Genomic DNA, 15,350 nt, shown 5'->3' with positions numbered 1-15,350 from the left:
GTTTTCTTCATTCTGCCTGCTCTAGAAAGGGTGAGACCAGTGGACTATCTCAGATGGCCGCTCACAAGCTTTTAAGACCCCAGACACTACTCACAAAGTAGAACGCAGAACATTTTCTTTATAAACTATGTTATGCCAACTGAGCCAGATGTTTCCCAAGACCATGGTCCCCACAGCCCTCACCCCAGTAAACTGGTCCCTCAGGGAGTTTGGATGCATCTATGGAGCTTCCATGACCTTGCCTTGGACAGGATGTGCTGGCTTCCCCAGTATTGTGCACTGTCTTACCCTTCACCAAAGTTACCACTTATCTATTGTCTATTTAGTGTTCGGGGGCCAAACTCTCAGGGTTTCTGCAGTTTGTGTCGGGCCAGCAAGTCTGGTCTTTCTTTCTGAGTTAGAATTTTGTTCTACATTCTTCTCCAGCTGTGTCCAGGACCCTCTATTGTGATCCCTGCAGAGCAGTCAGTGGTGGTAGCCGGGCACCATCTAGTTGTACTGGACTCAGTCTGGTGGAGGTTGTGGTAGACGATCCACTAATATCTTAATAAATCTTTCTGCCAAAAATGACTAAAAGCAGGATTAAATATTTAAAAAATCTCTTAAAATGTATTAAGAGCAGACAAAGTAAATTATAATCAAAGGCCCAAACTAACTAAAAGTGAGAATTCAGAAGCTGGCAGGTAATTTACCCAACCAAGTGATTTTGGTTTTTAAGACCATTTAGGGTACCTGGATAGGACACAAAGCACAGGGCCCATACAGTAGAAAGTCCAAGTTAGGGAGCCCGTTCATTTTATGAATACCAGTGCCACCTATCACACATGATGGAGTCTGTTGGAGCATTATTACTTTCCACCCCATAACGGGATCATCCCTGACAGAGGATGGGACCGAAGGGTCCGCCCAACTCAGAGTTAATTACAGTCATTTTGGCACTGGACGATGCCCTAAGGAAGGTATGTTTGTCGACTGTTCACAATTTTACAGACTCCTGGGAAGTGGCTTGTTGTTTACTCTGGTCAATGGGTTCAAAATAGTTACCACATTCAGGATTGTCCCCTAGGGGGTCTTCTACGTTGGGAATACATTGGCACTTAGACCTCAAATTACAAAAAAAGACTCCCATGTCTCAGATCATGTCTTGGCTTCCACAGAAGAAGCTCATTTTAATGCCACAGCTGACCAGTTTGTTCACGTTTTTTCCAAATGAGCTCAGATATTACCCCACTGCCCTTGGCTCAATAGCTCCAAAAGACCTCTGGTCATCACGGCCACGGACCCTTAAATTTTGGGCTAAACACCATGGCACCCCCATGTCACTGGCCCTAACCCAAACCATAGCTTCTCAATGTGATCTCTGCACTCTGTCCTGCCAATTGGGATCCACAGCAAGGGGTAAACAGCCTTTTTCTCACTGACTGATTTTATCGGGCCATTGCCTTATTAATCTATTGGCACAAATCATTATGCCCTCGTAACAACTGACTGTTATAGAGGCCTATTCATGGCTTATCCTTCCTGGCATGTTACCATCATGACACCACTATTAAGAAAACCAGTGGCCACTGAGCCAACTCTGACTCTTGGCGACCCCACGTGTGTCAGAGTAGAACTGTGCTCCATGGGGACAGTTTTCAATGGTTGATTTTCAGAAGTAGATTGCTAGGCCTTTCTTCTGAGCCAAGTCTGGGTAGACCTGAAACTCAAATTTTTTGGTTAGAAGCTGTAAGAACAAACTGTAGCACTCAGGGACTCCACCACTGTTACCAGCCTCACCAAATGTTAGTTCCCTCTGGGTCCCCAGGTATCAACTCTGATCAGGGTACAGACACTTTACTTTTAGTCTAGGCACGGGCCTTAAAACAAGACATCACTTGGAACTTCCATTTGTCCTATTATATGAAGACAGCAGGCCTAATGGTGAGATACAATGGCCCACTCAAGGACAGTCTCTTAAATTTGACACAATGAAAACAAGGGCCTTTGCTCTCCCAAGTAAGCTGCTCTGTATGCCACTGAAAACTCTTTGCCTAAGTCCTTCCCCAAACTGATGGTTTTAAAGGCTGGATAACTACATGTCCCTTTGGAAGAAATAGAGGTTTTGGTGCCTGTCTGGTCCATAACTACAACTGTATGGTTCTTCGAAAGAGGAAAGAGGAGTATGAAATTAGTTCCCAGTGCCAACATTCTTAAACAGGATTCTAGCTCTGGGTCCACCCTATTATACAGATTGAACGGGAGGCTGCTACAAAATCTGGGACATCAATGCCTGTGACTATTAGTGTAATTAATGGCCACCACCAGCATGCTAAGACCTATACACGACAGGCCCCAAAATGTCACTGTGGAATGTTCTGGCTCTGGGTAGCCTGACTATGCCTCTTCTGGCTTACAGCCTGGGTCTGAAATTCTACTACTCTAGGTCAATGCCAGCTAAACTCCTTGTATTCCTTTTTGCCTACTCTGTGACCCCTACTTGTTTTGGAGCCCACAGCTGGCCCATAAGAAATTACTCTATGTTGACATGTTATGTAAACCTTCTAAAGTACAATAAAAAAAATTCTAAAAAAAAATTACTCTATAGTTCTTGGAGGCAAAGAGATACTGATCTTCAGTCATTTTCGTAATAACTTTTCAGATGTAAAACTTTGCCTGAAGATTTTGGGGCTAGCCCAGGACTCCTATCAGCCCAGCAGACTAATGGATCCTAGATGATGATTTTAGCATAACTGACAGTCCCAGTTTCAATGCTGACACTCCAAGATACAACTGGCCTATAACTGTGTCCACACCACAACTTCACAACTACATCAGCTCTGATTTCCCCCCATCCAACAGCCCATGCTTACTCTCCACTATTCTACCAACACTACCCGCACTGCCAACATTCCTCAACCTAATGGATAATAGCTACGTAACAGAGAATGTCACCCAAGAGCTAAACCTCCAGCACTGGGGCTACTACCAGGCACCTCAGCCTGGGCAAACACTTATACAACTAATTCTTATCCCCCTTGGAGGACTTCAATATTCATACTGACTACTAGTCACCTTTCTGGTTAAGCAGTCCACAACCACAATGGTGTTGGCATCGGCTAGGCTAAAAACAGAGCATAAACAGACCGGCACAGACCAAAATGTGGGTGGTAGGGCAGTAGGCGTGAGATAAGGGTAGCTGAGGAAGTTAAAGGAGATACAAGTAGATAAAAAGGTGGGGTAAAAGAGCCAGGAGTTGGATTTGGGAGAAGAGAGGGGGTCAGAATCTACTTGGCAGGTTTCAGCATGGAATTGTGGCCACTGGAATTCTTCACCTCACTACCTGTTTCTTCATTAACTATCCCTTTGGGGACCCCATGCCCTTCCCAATCTCCCTGGCCAATTGATGTTATATACAACTACATCTCCCCCATTGAGACTATTTTACCCTTACGTGTTATACTGACATACTTTGCCCACTAGAAACAAACTCCATCCTCTAACTCCCTTGGGCTATTGGGCCTCCTGCGGCACAACCTCTACTCAGCAGGGTCATGCTCTATTCCTCTATCCCTCTCCCTTCTACCCTATACAACCTCACCAGTGTCCTGTGGTCATTTAACACACAGAGCACCCTACACCCAAACTATAAAGTCGAGCCTTGTCACAAAATGGAGCACCAGGCCATTTCTTTACTTACATTGGGCCTTGTCACAATCTTTGGTGTAACAGGTACAAGTTTAGGTATTTTCAATTCTGTAACACAGACTCAAATCATAAAAGCCACCCAGACAATGTTATAACTTCTGGTAGACCACATAAACCAAAGAGCTCAAACTTTACAAGCCCTTAATGAGGGACTAAGCTCTCCAGCTGCTGTAATAGCTGATAACAGGCTGACAAGGTCCAGTTTGTGTCTTAAAGTGAACTTCCTACTGCATGTGAGTCAATAACATAGGGAAGGTACCCAGAATAGTTCAACAAAACAAGCCAAAATAGCCAATATATCATACCCTACTCGTTGCCGTCGAGTCAATTCCGACTCATAGCGACCCTATAGGATAGAGTAGAACTACCCCAGAGTTTCCAAGGAACACCTGGTGAATTTGAACTGCTGAACTTTTGGTTAGCAGCCGTAGCACTTAACCACTACGCCACCACGGTTTCCAAATAGTCAATACTATTACTAAAATACTCCAAGAGATTCCCAAACCCAAATGATTTCTTTTCCGAGCCATCTCCTTTTGCCTGGAGTGAGTGACTATTAATAAATGGTAGCCTAATCATTTTGAATTGGCTTTGCAAATTTGGTCTTTCTTGAGTACAAGTTTATTTACAGGAAACATGGGAGGTTGCTAGGCTAATTCAAATGTCAGGGATAAATTATAAAGGCTGTATCAAGTAGACACATGAGACTATGTGGGCAAGCTCCTGTCTGGAGGCGAGCTTAGATGAGACGGCAGCGGGGACAGGAGCTGGGTGAATGGACATGGGGAATACAGGGTGAAGAGGAGGAGTGTGCTGTTTCATTAGGGGGAGAGCAACTAGAAGTACACAGGAAGGTGAATGTAAGTTTTGGTACGAGAGAGTGACTTGATTTGTAAACTTTCACTTAAAGCACAGCAAATAAAAAAAATTATAAAGGCTACAGGGAAGAGATTTGCAACCTCCACTGAGGTTTAATTTAGTGCTCTCAACCTCATCTCCTGCTCTGTCCCTTGCCTCCTGCATCATCCTGATAAATGCTCAGCCTCCCCTGCCCCAACAAGATCATGTGTCCACTTGCTGTCTCTTTATAAAAAGTCCATGCACTCACATCTCTCTCCCCCCGCCGCCCCACCGGCTTTTTCCCCAAGTCAGTCATCCTTCTGTCCCTTGCCTTGGGTCTTCCCCACCTTTGTGAGTTACTATTTTTTTTTAATCATACCAAAGGACTACTGTCAAGAGTTCTGCCATCCAAACCTAACCCTGGGAGGGAGCTTTCCCATGTCATGGTGAAGTTGCTTTAACAGAAAGGAAATTCCTCAACCCGATAAAGGGGATCAACAAAAAATTTCCTGCTAACCTTACTTAATAGTAAAATATTGAATGCTTTTCTAAGTTCAGGAACAAAGCAAAGAGGCCCACTGTCACCATTTCTATTCAGCAATGCATTAGGAATCTTTGCAAATGCAGTAAGACAAAAAGAAATAAAAAGCATTAACATCATAAGGAGAGGACTAAAACCATATTTGCAGATGACAAGTCTATGTAAAACATCCTAAAGAATCAACAAAACTATGAACTAAGGTACAAGAGAACAAAACAATCTTGTGCCATCCTCACAATCGTTGCTATGTTTGAGCCTACTGTTGCAGCCACTGTGTCAATCCATCTCCTTGAGAGGCTTCCTCTTTTTTGCCAACCCTCTATTATACCAAGCATGATGTCCTCCAGGGACTGGTGCCTCCTGATAACCTGTCCAAAGTAAGTGAGACGAAGTCTCACCATCCTCACTTCTAAGGAACATTCTGGCTGTACTTATTCTAAGACAGATTTGTTTGTTCTTCTGGCAATCCATGGTATATTCAATATTCTCCACCAACAACACCACAGTTCAAAGGTATCAATTCTTCTTCGGTCTTCCTTATTCATCAGCCAGCTTTCGCGCGCACATGAGGCAACTGAAAATATCATGGCTTGGGTCACGTGCACCCTAGTCCTCAAAGCAACATCTTTGCTTTTTAACACTTTAAAGAGTCTTTTGCAGCAGGTTTGCCCAATGCAATACGTTGTTTGCTTTCTTCAAGTAGGTGGGGGTAGGGAAATATCTTAAGTTGCAGTAGCCAAAACTACTCCCTCCAGACACTCCAAACTATAAAAATAACATCTACTACCGGTACAAGGTTTTCCCTATTTCCATTAAAAAAAAAATTTCCATACCTCTCACTAAATTCCTTTAGAGTTTTAAAGAGAATTTCAAAGATTCTAGAAGCCACACAGACTTTGCTCATTGTCCTGAAATATGTATGGCACTAAATATCTGCATTTTCTACAATGCAAAACAATTTTCTATACATTTTGTGAGTCTCTCACTCAATTCCGACAATGGAAACCATTCTGACTTAATATTCCAGACTAAGTTTAGAGCTGAACCACTGAATAAAGACATACTTCTTATCACACAGTGTTAGTACAAATAAGCCAAATGTAAAATACTAGTATTTATTAAAAGTGGTTCACAACATACTGCTTATAGAAGGAATAACTGACATTCCAGAAGTGGATTATTTATTTGAAACTGAGTTCTGACCTTTCTCTATCATCAGTAAGAAAGATAAATGAATCACACAGTGGACAAATATAAACAGTAAAATCCTCCAAGGATATAAAACACACAGCAATAGCCCTGCCAGAATATTCCAGCTTGGTATAACCAAATATCAACTCCACTTACCTAGGAGGAAGAGTGATGGGCCATAGTATTCTGCATTGCTGATGATGTGTTTCAGGGAGGTAGGCAGAGAACCATCCATCACTAAGAGATGTCAAGGAGAATATGATCAGTCTAGGAGTAGACTGGGTGGGGGACGATGGGGCAATGTTAAATATACCACACACTGGTAAACAAAGTCTGTTTTGATTCCAATCTAATGATTCCTTCTTGTTCTCCCCCCATTTTCTATTATTTATTCCTTGTCCACGGAATAAGCTTTCTAACAGCAGGATCACAAAAGAATAGACACACAGACTGAATCAGGGAGCAAACTGAAAGGGAGCAGAATTGAAAGCTGAAAAAGGGGAAAAAAAGGGCCAATCATTATGAAAAGAGCTAAACCACCCTTAGGCCTAGGAAAGTGATACCAAACAACTAAAAGCTATTTAAAATGGGATTCTCCAATGTCTGCCTCACAAATGGATCGATGTTTGCGAGGTCTTGGCTAAAGGTTTCTAAGAGTCAAACATCCTTCAAAAAAAAGTATCTAGACTCAAATACCATGACGTATGCCATCTGAGAAAGCAGGGTCTTGAATGGCCTTCTTGAGGAAATTCAACATGGATTTGAGAAGTGCTGCTCGTTGTGGAATACACTGGACTCCTGGCAAGGGAGAAACACAAGAGAATTACACTGGATCAACACTACACTGCAGTGTACTAAAAAGGCACATAAAATTTTAAAAGGCCCATATACACTATAAAAAACCCACTAAAAACCCACTGCTGTCGAGTCGATTCCGACTCATAGCGACCCTATAGGACAAAGCAGAACTGCCCCATAGAGTTTCCAAGGAGTGCCTGGCGGATTCGAACTGCCGACCTTTTGGTTAGCAGCTGTAGCACTTAACCTATATAAAAAAAACCTATACACTATATTAAAACTAAAAGACATTCAAACTGAGGTCTCTGGACATTGGAAAGGATACTTAACTAAGCTGTGAATTTGGAAAAATAAATCACACAGGATTGCACAAAAATACAACTAAAATCAAAAGCCTAAGGTAAAAAAAATTACAAAGTAAGTCAATGTGTACACTGTTAGAAAACTATTCAGTGTTATACAATAGAAATTAATATAAGAAAACTGAACACTACAATGGTGAAGTAGCATGGCACAGTCATAGGAAGCTAACCTCTGTACGTACCACTTTAACTCTTCCCAAAGCTCTTTTCTTCCCTAGTTTAGTAACTCGCTCAGTGTAAAAGACCAGGTATCTACATGTCTACGCACCAGGACGGGGGCCAGGGCCAGAGGAGATACTAGTGCTGCTACTGGAACTTGATGCCCTTAATTCAACATCCAAACGATGCTCCACAGAGACAGATGAGCCTGGACTGCTTTCCATAGTTACATCTGCAACTAAAGTATAAGCTATAATAAAGAAACTAATTAGAATAAAAGGTGCCACCAAAAGATTTTTGTTTTAGACAATCTTTCCCAATAAGATGAGATGAATGATATAGAACTGGAGAATTGACACTGAACTCCAAAATGAAACGTTAGTTTTCCACAAACGGAAAAATATTTAGCACAACTCCACAAGCAACAGAGAAAGGAGGAGAGTTAGGAACAGGAGGAAGAAATAGTTTAGCTTAAGTTAAGCAATAGTTTAGCTTAACTTAGTAAAGAATGTCTACTTTGAGCATTATGCTCTCCTAAGAACTATCAATACAGGATCAAAATGACAACAGCAACTCAAAAGGTTAAACAGGAAACAAAGGGGGCAATGAGTTTATGTTAACGGGGGGAACAATTTGGAAAAGGAGGGTGAGAATGGTTGCAAAACTCAAAGAATGTACTTAATGTTACTGAATTGGACATGTAGAAATTGTTAGATTAGTGTATGTTCTGTTGTGTATAGTCTCAACAATAACAATAAATTATAAAACAAACAAACAAAAAAACCCTACAAAAAAGTCCTACAATATTTCTTGCCCACCAAATACGGAGAAAAAAAAATTTTTAATTGGTAATTTCATATACTACTGGTGGGTAGTAGATAGTATGTAGAGCTAGCTATTTGGGAGGTTAACTTAATAATACATATAAAAAGCATTAAAACATCAACTTGCAATATACTGGTATGAAAGGACGTCTATGATACACCGAATGAATTACGCAAGTTGAACAGTATGTACGTGATCTCAACTTCATGTTATAAAATACTACACACTTATGTAAAAAAAAATGCATAAAAAAGCCCAGAACGAACCACATCAAATAATAGCTATGGTAGGTGGTGGTAAGCATTCATTTTTACCTTACACATCAGAATAAAATATTTTTAAGTTATTGGGTATAACATACACTATCATTTCTAACATTTTAGAAAATATAGCAAATCTTAACTGGTGATAAACTACTTTTTACATTTTGAAATACTTCCAATTTTTTTAGACACGTATAAACATACATGCACATGTCTATTTATGTACGGTAAAAAATTTACATACTTATGGTTTTATAACATGTTTGTCACTGAATATTTTTTTCTAAGAGTACATCAGGATTACTTGGACTGGTTGTCAAAAATGCTGATTTCCTGGGCTCTATTTGCAAACTTTTTGAAGCAAACATTATAGGAGTCTCAATCTTTAGCAAATACTCTTAATTTCTTCTTATGCCCACAAGACGGTATCCTGATCTCATGGAGCTTACATTTTAGTGGGAATAAGAAGATAATGAACCAATAAATAAGAAAACATCAATTAAGTGATGAAATAAAACAGATTAACATCAGAGTGATTACAGGACTTTATTGAAGCTCTACCATCTGTTCCACTTACCATCTCTTTCCAACAATTTGTACTTTCATTTTTGAATTATCCTTCTAAAACACAACTCACAAATCACTTATGTAGAAAAATTATTTTCATGTTGCTGTTGAAAATAGTACTTAAGTCAGTTGTGTACTTTAGAATTTATGAGGAAAAAATCAAAATTGGGGTAGGATAATAGGAAATTCTCAAGCACAAAAAATCGATTTAAGAACTGTTAATTACCATCCATATCAGTTTCCATCTCTTCTCCTTCTTGTATAGTACTGGGTCTCTGGATCTTTGGCTTGATCACAAATGGACATTCTTTTCGGCACAAATCTACTTCATGCTACAACCAAGGGAAAGTTAATAAGAAAACCCTGTGTACATTCTCATGATTAAAAACAGTTATAATGGGAGAATACCCCAAGATTATAGAATTGGTTTCTAGAAATTGACTAAGATGGCTCTTTAGGGTTCTTGAGATAATTCCTAGACTCTCACTGGGTATAAAGTCTATGTAAAGTGCTCCTTGTATAATACTACCTCAAGTCTGTAAATGAAAATAGACAGCCCACTATGGGATTGAAAAGCTGCCATGTCCAGGTTGGTGATGAGGTCAACCACTCTGACGGCTCTGGTGACAAATGTAATCTGGTCTTGTTCATCACCAAGAAACTTTATGACCTGTCAGAGAAAGGAAAAGAGGCAAGAACAATCAACTAAAAAGACACAAGCTGTAAATAATGTATTCTTTTGGAAACATGCAGTCTGGGGCCTCAGTGAGGCAGCACCACACAGAGAAAGAACATGTGTTTGATTTTTGGTGCTTGGCAAATGATAACTCTGGGACTTCGGAGACTCACCCTCCTCTGAGGCAATGGAGATATCATTTACTTTGCAGGATTAAATCAAATATTTAGGGAAAAAAAGCCGATACCCAGTGCCCAGCATATGGTAAAGGCTATTACCACCCTAGCACAATTTACAAAGTACCTTGATATACATTTTCCTCAGGGTCATGCCTGAGCTTATGATAGGATGTGGCAACATCTTCACTAGTACCTGGGCCTTCTGACTACCATACCATGCCAGACTGCAATCAATTCTTAATAATGGAGACAGCTGGTCCTAAAAGCTGTTAATGAGTTAACTAGAACGGTATGCTTTCTTATGCTATCTGGTCTCCCCATAAACCATTCCAAACTTGCAACTGTACACCTTCTCTTAATTTTCTCACAAATGCTTAAAGGAATAAAAAAAGTAGAGTACCTTTAGTAAGGCTTCCATCATTCCACAGGAGACCAAGGCTTCACCACCAGCATCGTAGCTGGCCAGATGGTATAAAAAAGAGAAAAGAGCAGTGGCAAACTGGTGAGGGTATGGATCCATGGAAGGATCTGCAAGGGAAGTTGGGAGAAGCAGAGAAAGCAACCTCAGAACCTGGTGTTTAGTTGGCAGGATATTAAAACCAGAAAAGCAAAGGGGTGGTGTCCTCTTCTTGCCTAGGATAATCACCATCAAAACTTACCAATCATGGCCTGTATACAGTTCCGCACCAGTACAGGCAAAAATCCATGGTAGGAGGCAGTTCCAGTACAGTCAATAATACTGCTGAGTTTAGGAGTTCTCTCCAAGTGGACAATTGATGTTAACGTCCGTAAAGAAGCAGCTTTAATCTCCTATGATAACAGAAGATAAATATAGAATGTGTCAAATAAGAAGTAAAGACTAAGTGGCTAATACCTCAAACTCTAAAATTTAAGTTATTACACTGGCAATTGCTTGGGGAGACAGAGGTCTGCTGAGTCTAACAGTGAAATCTTTTTCTGCTTAACACCTGAAAAGGAAGAAGAAAAAAAAGGGGGGGGGGCAAGCTTCTCTCTTAGGGTTCATGACAAACCCTTGAGGAAAATCAAAAGGCAAATACCCCACGAGCCTGATACTCAGAGGACAGAATTAACAGATACCTACCATAAGCTGCTTATCCGTTATCTGAAGGACATCTACCAACTCCTCTATCAATCCATTATACAAGATACTATTTGCTGACTCCTGCAAGGCATTGGAATACACTGCAAAAGGAGAAACAAACACTTTAGGCAAGAAGGCAGTGGTCAAGCCACTGCCAAATGACAAACCTTTTGGCATCTACTGGTTCTGGGGAAGAATTCCCTACCAACCAGCACTGGAGAACAGAATCACTGAATTTCATAGGATCTAATCAACTATGGTGATAAGCTCTAAGTACCCACCAAAATCAATTCCCCTTATTAACAGTATTGATGGTCTTGGATAAGGATTCTGGGGGATGGAAGTTAAGTAGGAAAGTATAATGAAGAGTTAACTTTTCATAATATCATTACTTGAGATAATTCCACTATGCCTTGGACATACAAAGACATCCATTTTAGTCTCTTCATATGCTTCTGTTTTTCACTATAAATACTATTAAAGGCTGTAGAACAGAATTTATGGACTAAGTCAGAAATTTCTGTGACACTGGAATGTCACTTCGGAATGCATATAATACAATTTCAATGAATCCCAGATAGGTAATATTGCACATAGTCCCCCAAAGTGCAAGGTAATGGGACTTAAGTAGATTTAGTTTTCAACAAACATTTCTTGAGCACATACTAACATGCAAGAAATTATGCTAGGTATGAACACAAATACAAGTCTAAGAGTTTCACTTCAAAGAGCTTATAGTTTAAAAGAGGAGAAAAACAAGTAATAATAGCAACAGCTACCATTTTACATCTTCTATGTGCCTAAAAAAAATTTTTTTTTACGTGCCTAGTCTGTGGATTATAGGTTCTCATTTACTCCTCAGAGAAGCCTATAAAGTAAGTAAGCATTGTACTATTATAAAACAAGGAAACTGAAGCTAAGAGGATAAATACATGGCTAATAAAATCTGCAGAACTAGGGTGAGAGCCCAGGATTGATCCTAAAACCAATGCCCTTTCCATTTCACCATACTGTAGTAAAAGAAGTTAATGTACAGTACTGACTACTTAATAAATACTTTTGGACTTATTTCAAAATTATACCCCTGAAGAGATGAGAGATGGGAGAAGAGGAAGATGAAATGGCAAGAAGACGACTGAGGCCAAGGGGAGATGACAACCTACAAATCCTTAAAAAAAAAAAAATCAAGGCTAAACCCACGTGATACGTTAATAAGAATCACATCTCCTCTTTCTTGTGCAACATTAAGGAATTAAAAAATGATGAATGAATATGGTGAATACTAGGAATGCAATTTTACAATTTAGGTAGCTACCTATTGTTGTTAGGTGCTGTTGAGTCGGTTTCAACTCATAATGCCCCATGTGACACAGTAAAACTGCCCCATAGGGCCTTTTATGGAAGCACATGGTCAGGTTCCCCCTGGCAGAGTTGCTGGGTGGGTTTGAACCGCCCACTTTTTGGCTAGCAGCTCAGCGCTTAACCACGGCGCCACCAGGGCACCTTAAGTTGCTGCTTAGGTGTCTATAATAAGTACCTCATAGCAACAAAGACGATTGCAGTTCAGAGGAAATCAAGTCCAAATTGTCCAACCACAGTCTGTTAATTAAACTGTTCTTCTCTTACCTAATATAGATATTGCATGCAGCCTGGCCTGAACAGCTTGCAATCGCTTCCTGTGATTAGAAAAGCCATGAGCCAGCCGGATATGTGTGAATAACAACATCTGTAAAGAGATAAAAACCTACATTAGGAAACAAATGGAAAAGGTGAATATTCCTTTTGATGGCTAAATCTTACCTGTTGGGCTATTTGGAAGAATGGTTTATTGTTGCTATTTGTTAAGGTATCAAACAGAATTGGTTCCATTCTGAGGTTCACTGACAAAATGGGAACAAGAAAACAAAGAGACTTCTAATATCCCAACGTAAGCCAACAACTGTCATTATACTGAGAGGCAACAAATAGGGGACATTTGGCAAGAGTTTTGATTGTTATGAATCAATTAAATGTTTGATTACTGCCACACTAAGCAGAAAAAAAATAACAACTAAATTTTTTCTCCTTTGGTATCCAAAATGCTGAGAAAGTTTCCACTTATTGGATATCTGCCATATGTTGGGCTGTTTATGTTTTTCTCAAACTCTACTAAGAACCTAGGTAGTTATTAACTATTGGCCTCATAAAAGATGAGGAAACTAAGGCTCAGAGAGGCTTATCAGTCCATGGTCTGACTCCAAAGTTAAGTTCTTTCTACTATGTCATCTCCCACTCCACCACCTATCACTAGCCTATGTAGATAACAATTACACCTTTTCGATATTATTAGGACATATCATACCTGCTTATCCTTAGGAATGCTGTACATTTTGGTAAGAGATTCCATGATTTCAGAAGGGCTTTCTGAAATCTACATTACAATAAATAAACCACAGTTAGGAAATAAGAAATTAACCAAATGTTTAAAAACTAGCCAAGAGTCAAAGATTCCTCTTACCTTGTCAAGTTGTTCTATGTGAATATAATGTAGTGTGTTGCTAGTTGTCTGAAATTTAAAAAAGAGAGATGTTAGAAGTCACTGAATACCTTAGCTTCTCAGCTGTATGACTACAAGAGCTATCCAAAAATCAACATGCCACCCTAGATTGAAGTCTAATTGAATGCTCTTAAAATCAACATAACTTTAGAGTCTCCAAGAACACTCATTTTATATATGCAATCTTCTCAGGAAAAGTTCTTTAAAACCACAGTACCAAAACATATAAAACACATAGTCAGGCACGTTTCATATTCTTTGTTCACTTTTCAACCCATCACTGACTCGATCCCCACAGTCTTTGTATTCATGGCAAAGGCAATCCACAAAACAGTTTCTCTATAAATATGCATGAGTTGTTTTCAAAGCGCCATTAACCTAGAAAGATAGTGATGGTTGTTATTATTTGCTTTATTGTAGCAGAAGCAAAAAAAAAAAATCTTACTTACTACACTACTACTAAACCAAACTGAATTTTGGTACTTCCCCAAATGACCAGATAATTTAGGCAGGACTTTATAAGCAATCTATGGATAGAGTCTTCTTATACAAACCAAAAAAACCAAGCCCACTGCCGTCGAGTTGATTCCGACTCATAGCCACCCTATAGGACAGAGTAGAACTGCCCCATAGTTTCCAAGGAACGCCTGGCGGATTCAAACTGCTGACCTTTTGATTACCAGCTGTAGCACTTAACCACTATGCCACCAGCGTTTCCAGAGACTTCTTATAAGCTAGCTTAAGTCTTCAACTAGAGAAATCTGAGCCGTCATTATTCAGACTATCACTTACATCTAGGATTTCCAGCTGAGACTGTGAGAAGAATTTACAAGTTACAATGGTGTCCCACAAATGGAGTCCTGCCTTTTGGTAGTCTCAACATAAGTAAGACCCAAACCTATCAGAGCTGGGCATGCAATGAACACTTGTTCCTGAGAAGCTGCTAGAGATAGCTAGTTGGGAGCAGGGTGATGGAGACCGAAATTCATGCACAGCAATGTAGCTCAAAACCATTCCCTCATTTAATGGAAGAGTCCTAGAAAAATCAACTCCAGTTATAGTAGATTGTAAACCCCATCAGAACAAGCCTGAATGAGACTTACCTTTTTCTCGATTTTGACCTCGGCCCCAGGGTCTGCGTAAAATTCAAAGTGTAGTGTAGTTGCACTGGGTGGGTATTTCTGTATATAAAGCACGTGAAAGAATCAGATACCGAGCTTCAACTGATTACAGACAAAGTAAATGCCACAGAAAGCCCTCTAAACTCAGAATCTCCCCATAATATCCCAGTCACTTGTCCAACTCAATGTGGTTGCACCATGAGCAGTGTAGTAAGCAGCCACAGTGCATTTACTTCTTATTTTAACAGGGCTCAAGCAGGCTAAGACTTGTAAGAAAACAGATTCAGGAGGGTGGAATCCAGAGCTCCAAAACCTTCTGTATTTCTTACTTATAAGTAACTAGTTTATCTTTCTATAAAAAGATCAATTTTGACTGTAGCTATTCTCAAGGGGGAAATGAAGGGCAAGTCTGCCAAGCAGTAATGAATAAAAAATCCAAGAAAAGATGGAGGATAAATACCAGGATCTATGTACCAGGTGGCACAGTGGTTAAGAGTTTGGCT

General features: G+C 39.9%; 1 protein-coding gene across 16 annotated transcripts in view; it reads right to left on the bottom strand.

The window, feature by feature from the left end:
• The window catches only part of HUWE1 (HECT, UBA and WWE domain containing E3 ubiquitin protein ligase 1), a 216,904-nt gene that overhangs the window by 102,578 nt on the left and 98,976 nt on the right, over nucleotides 1-15,350 (bottom strand). For 12 of the 16 annotated variants that reach the window (XM_049872559.1, XM_049872562.1, XM_049872557.1 and 9 more), the window contains 12 exons: nucleotides 14,830-14,907; nucleotides 13,688-13,735; nucleotides 13,532-13,600; nucleotides 12,817-12,916; nucleotides 11,191-11,312; nucleotides 10,748-10,898; nucleotides 10,489-10,616; nucleotides 9,763-9,903; nucleotides 9,460-9,565; nucleotides 7,688-7,828; nucleotides 6,956-7,057; nucleotides 6,416-6,496 (listed from right to left, as the gene is read on the bottom strand). In XM_049872559.1, the coding sequence (XP_049728516.1) occupies nucleotides 6,416-6,496; nucleotides 6,956-7,057; nucleotides 7,688-7,828; nucleotides 9,460-9,565; nucleotides 9,763-9,903; nucleotides 10,489-10,616; nucleotides 10,748-10,898; nucleotides 11,191-11,312; nucleotides 12,817-12,916; nucleotides 13,532-13,600; nucleotides 13,688-13,735; nucleotides 14,830-14,907 (1,267 nt within the window). The remainder of the gene's footprint in view (nucleotides 1-6,415; nucleotides 6,497-6,955; nucleotides 7,058-7,687; nucleotides 7,829-9,459; nucleotides 9,566-9,762; nucleotides 9,904-10,488; nucleotides 10,617-10,747; nucleotides 10,899-11,190; nucleotides 11,313-12,816; nucleotides 12,917-13,531; nucleotides 13,601-13,687; nucleotides 13,736-14,829; nucleotides 14,908-15,350) is intronic. The other 4 variants (XM_049872565.1, XM_049872566.1, XM_049872571.1 and 1 more) reach the window with 4 other exon arrangements.

This window comes from Elephas maximus, chromosome X (genome assembly GCF_024166365.1).
Source record: "Elephas maximus indicus isolate mEleMax1 chromosome X, mEleMax1 primary haplotype, whole genome shotgun sequence".
NCBI lineage: Eukaryota > Metazoa > Chordata > Mammalia > Proboscidea > Elephantidae > Elephas > Elephas maximus.
Note: the sequence above shows the minus strand (reverse complement) of the source record. Positions and strands in the feature narration are given on the sequence as shown.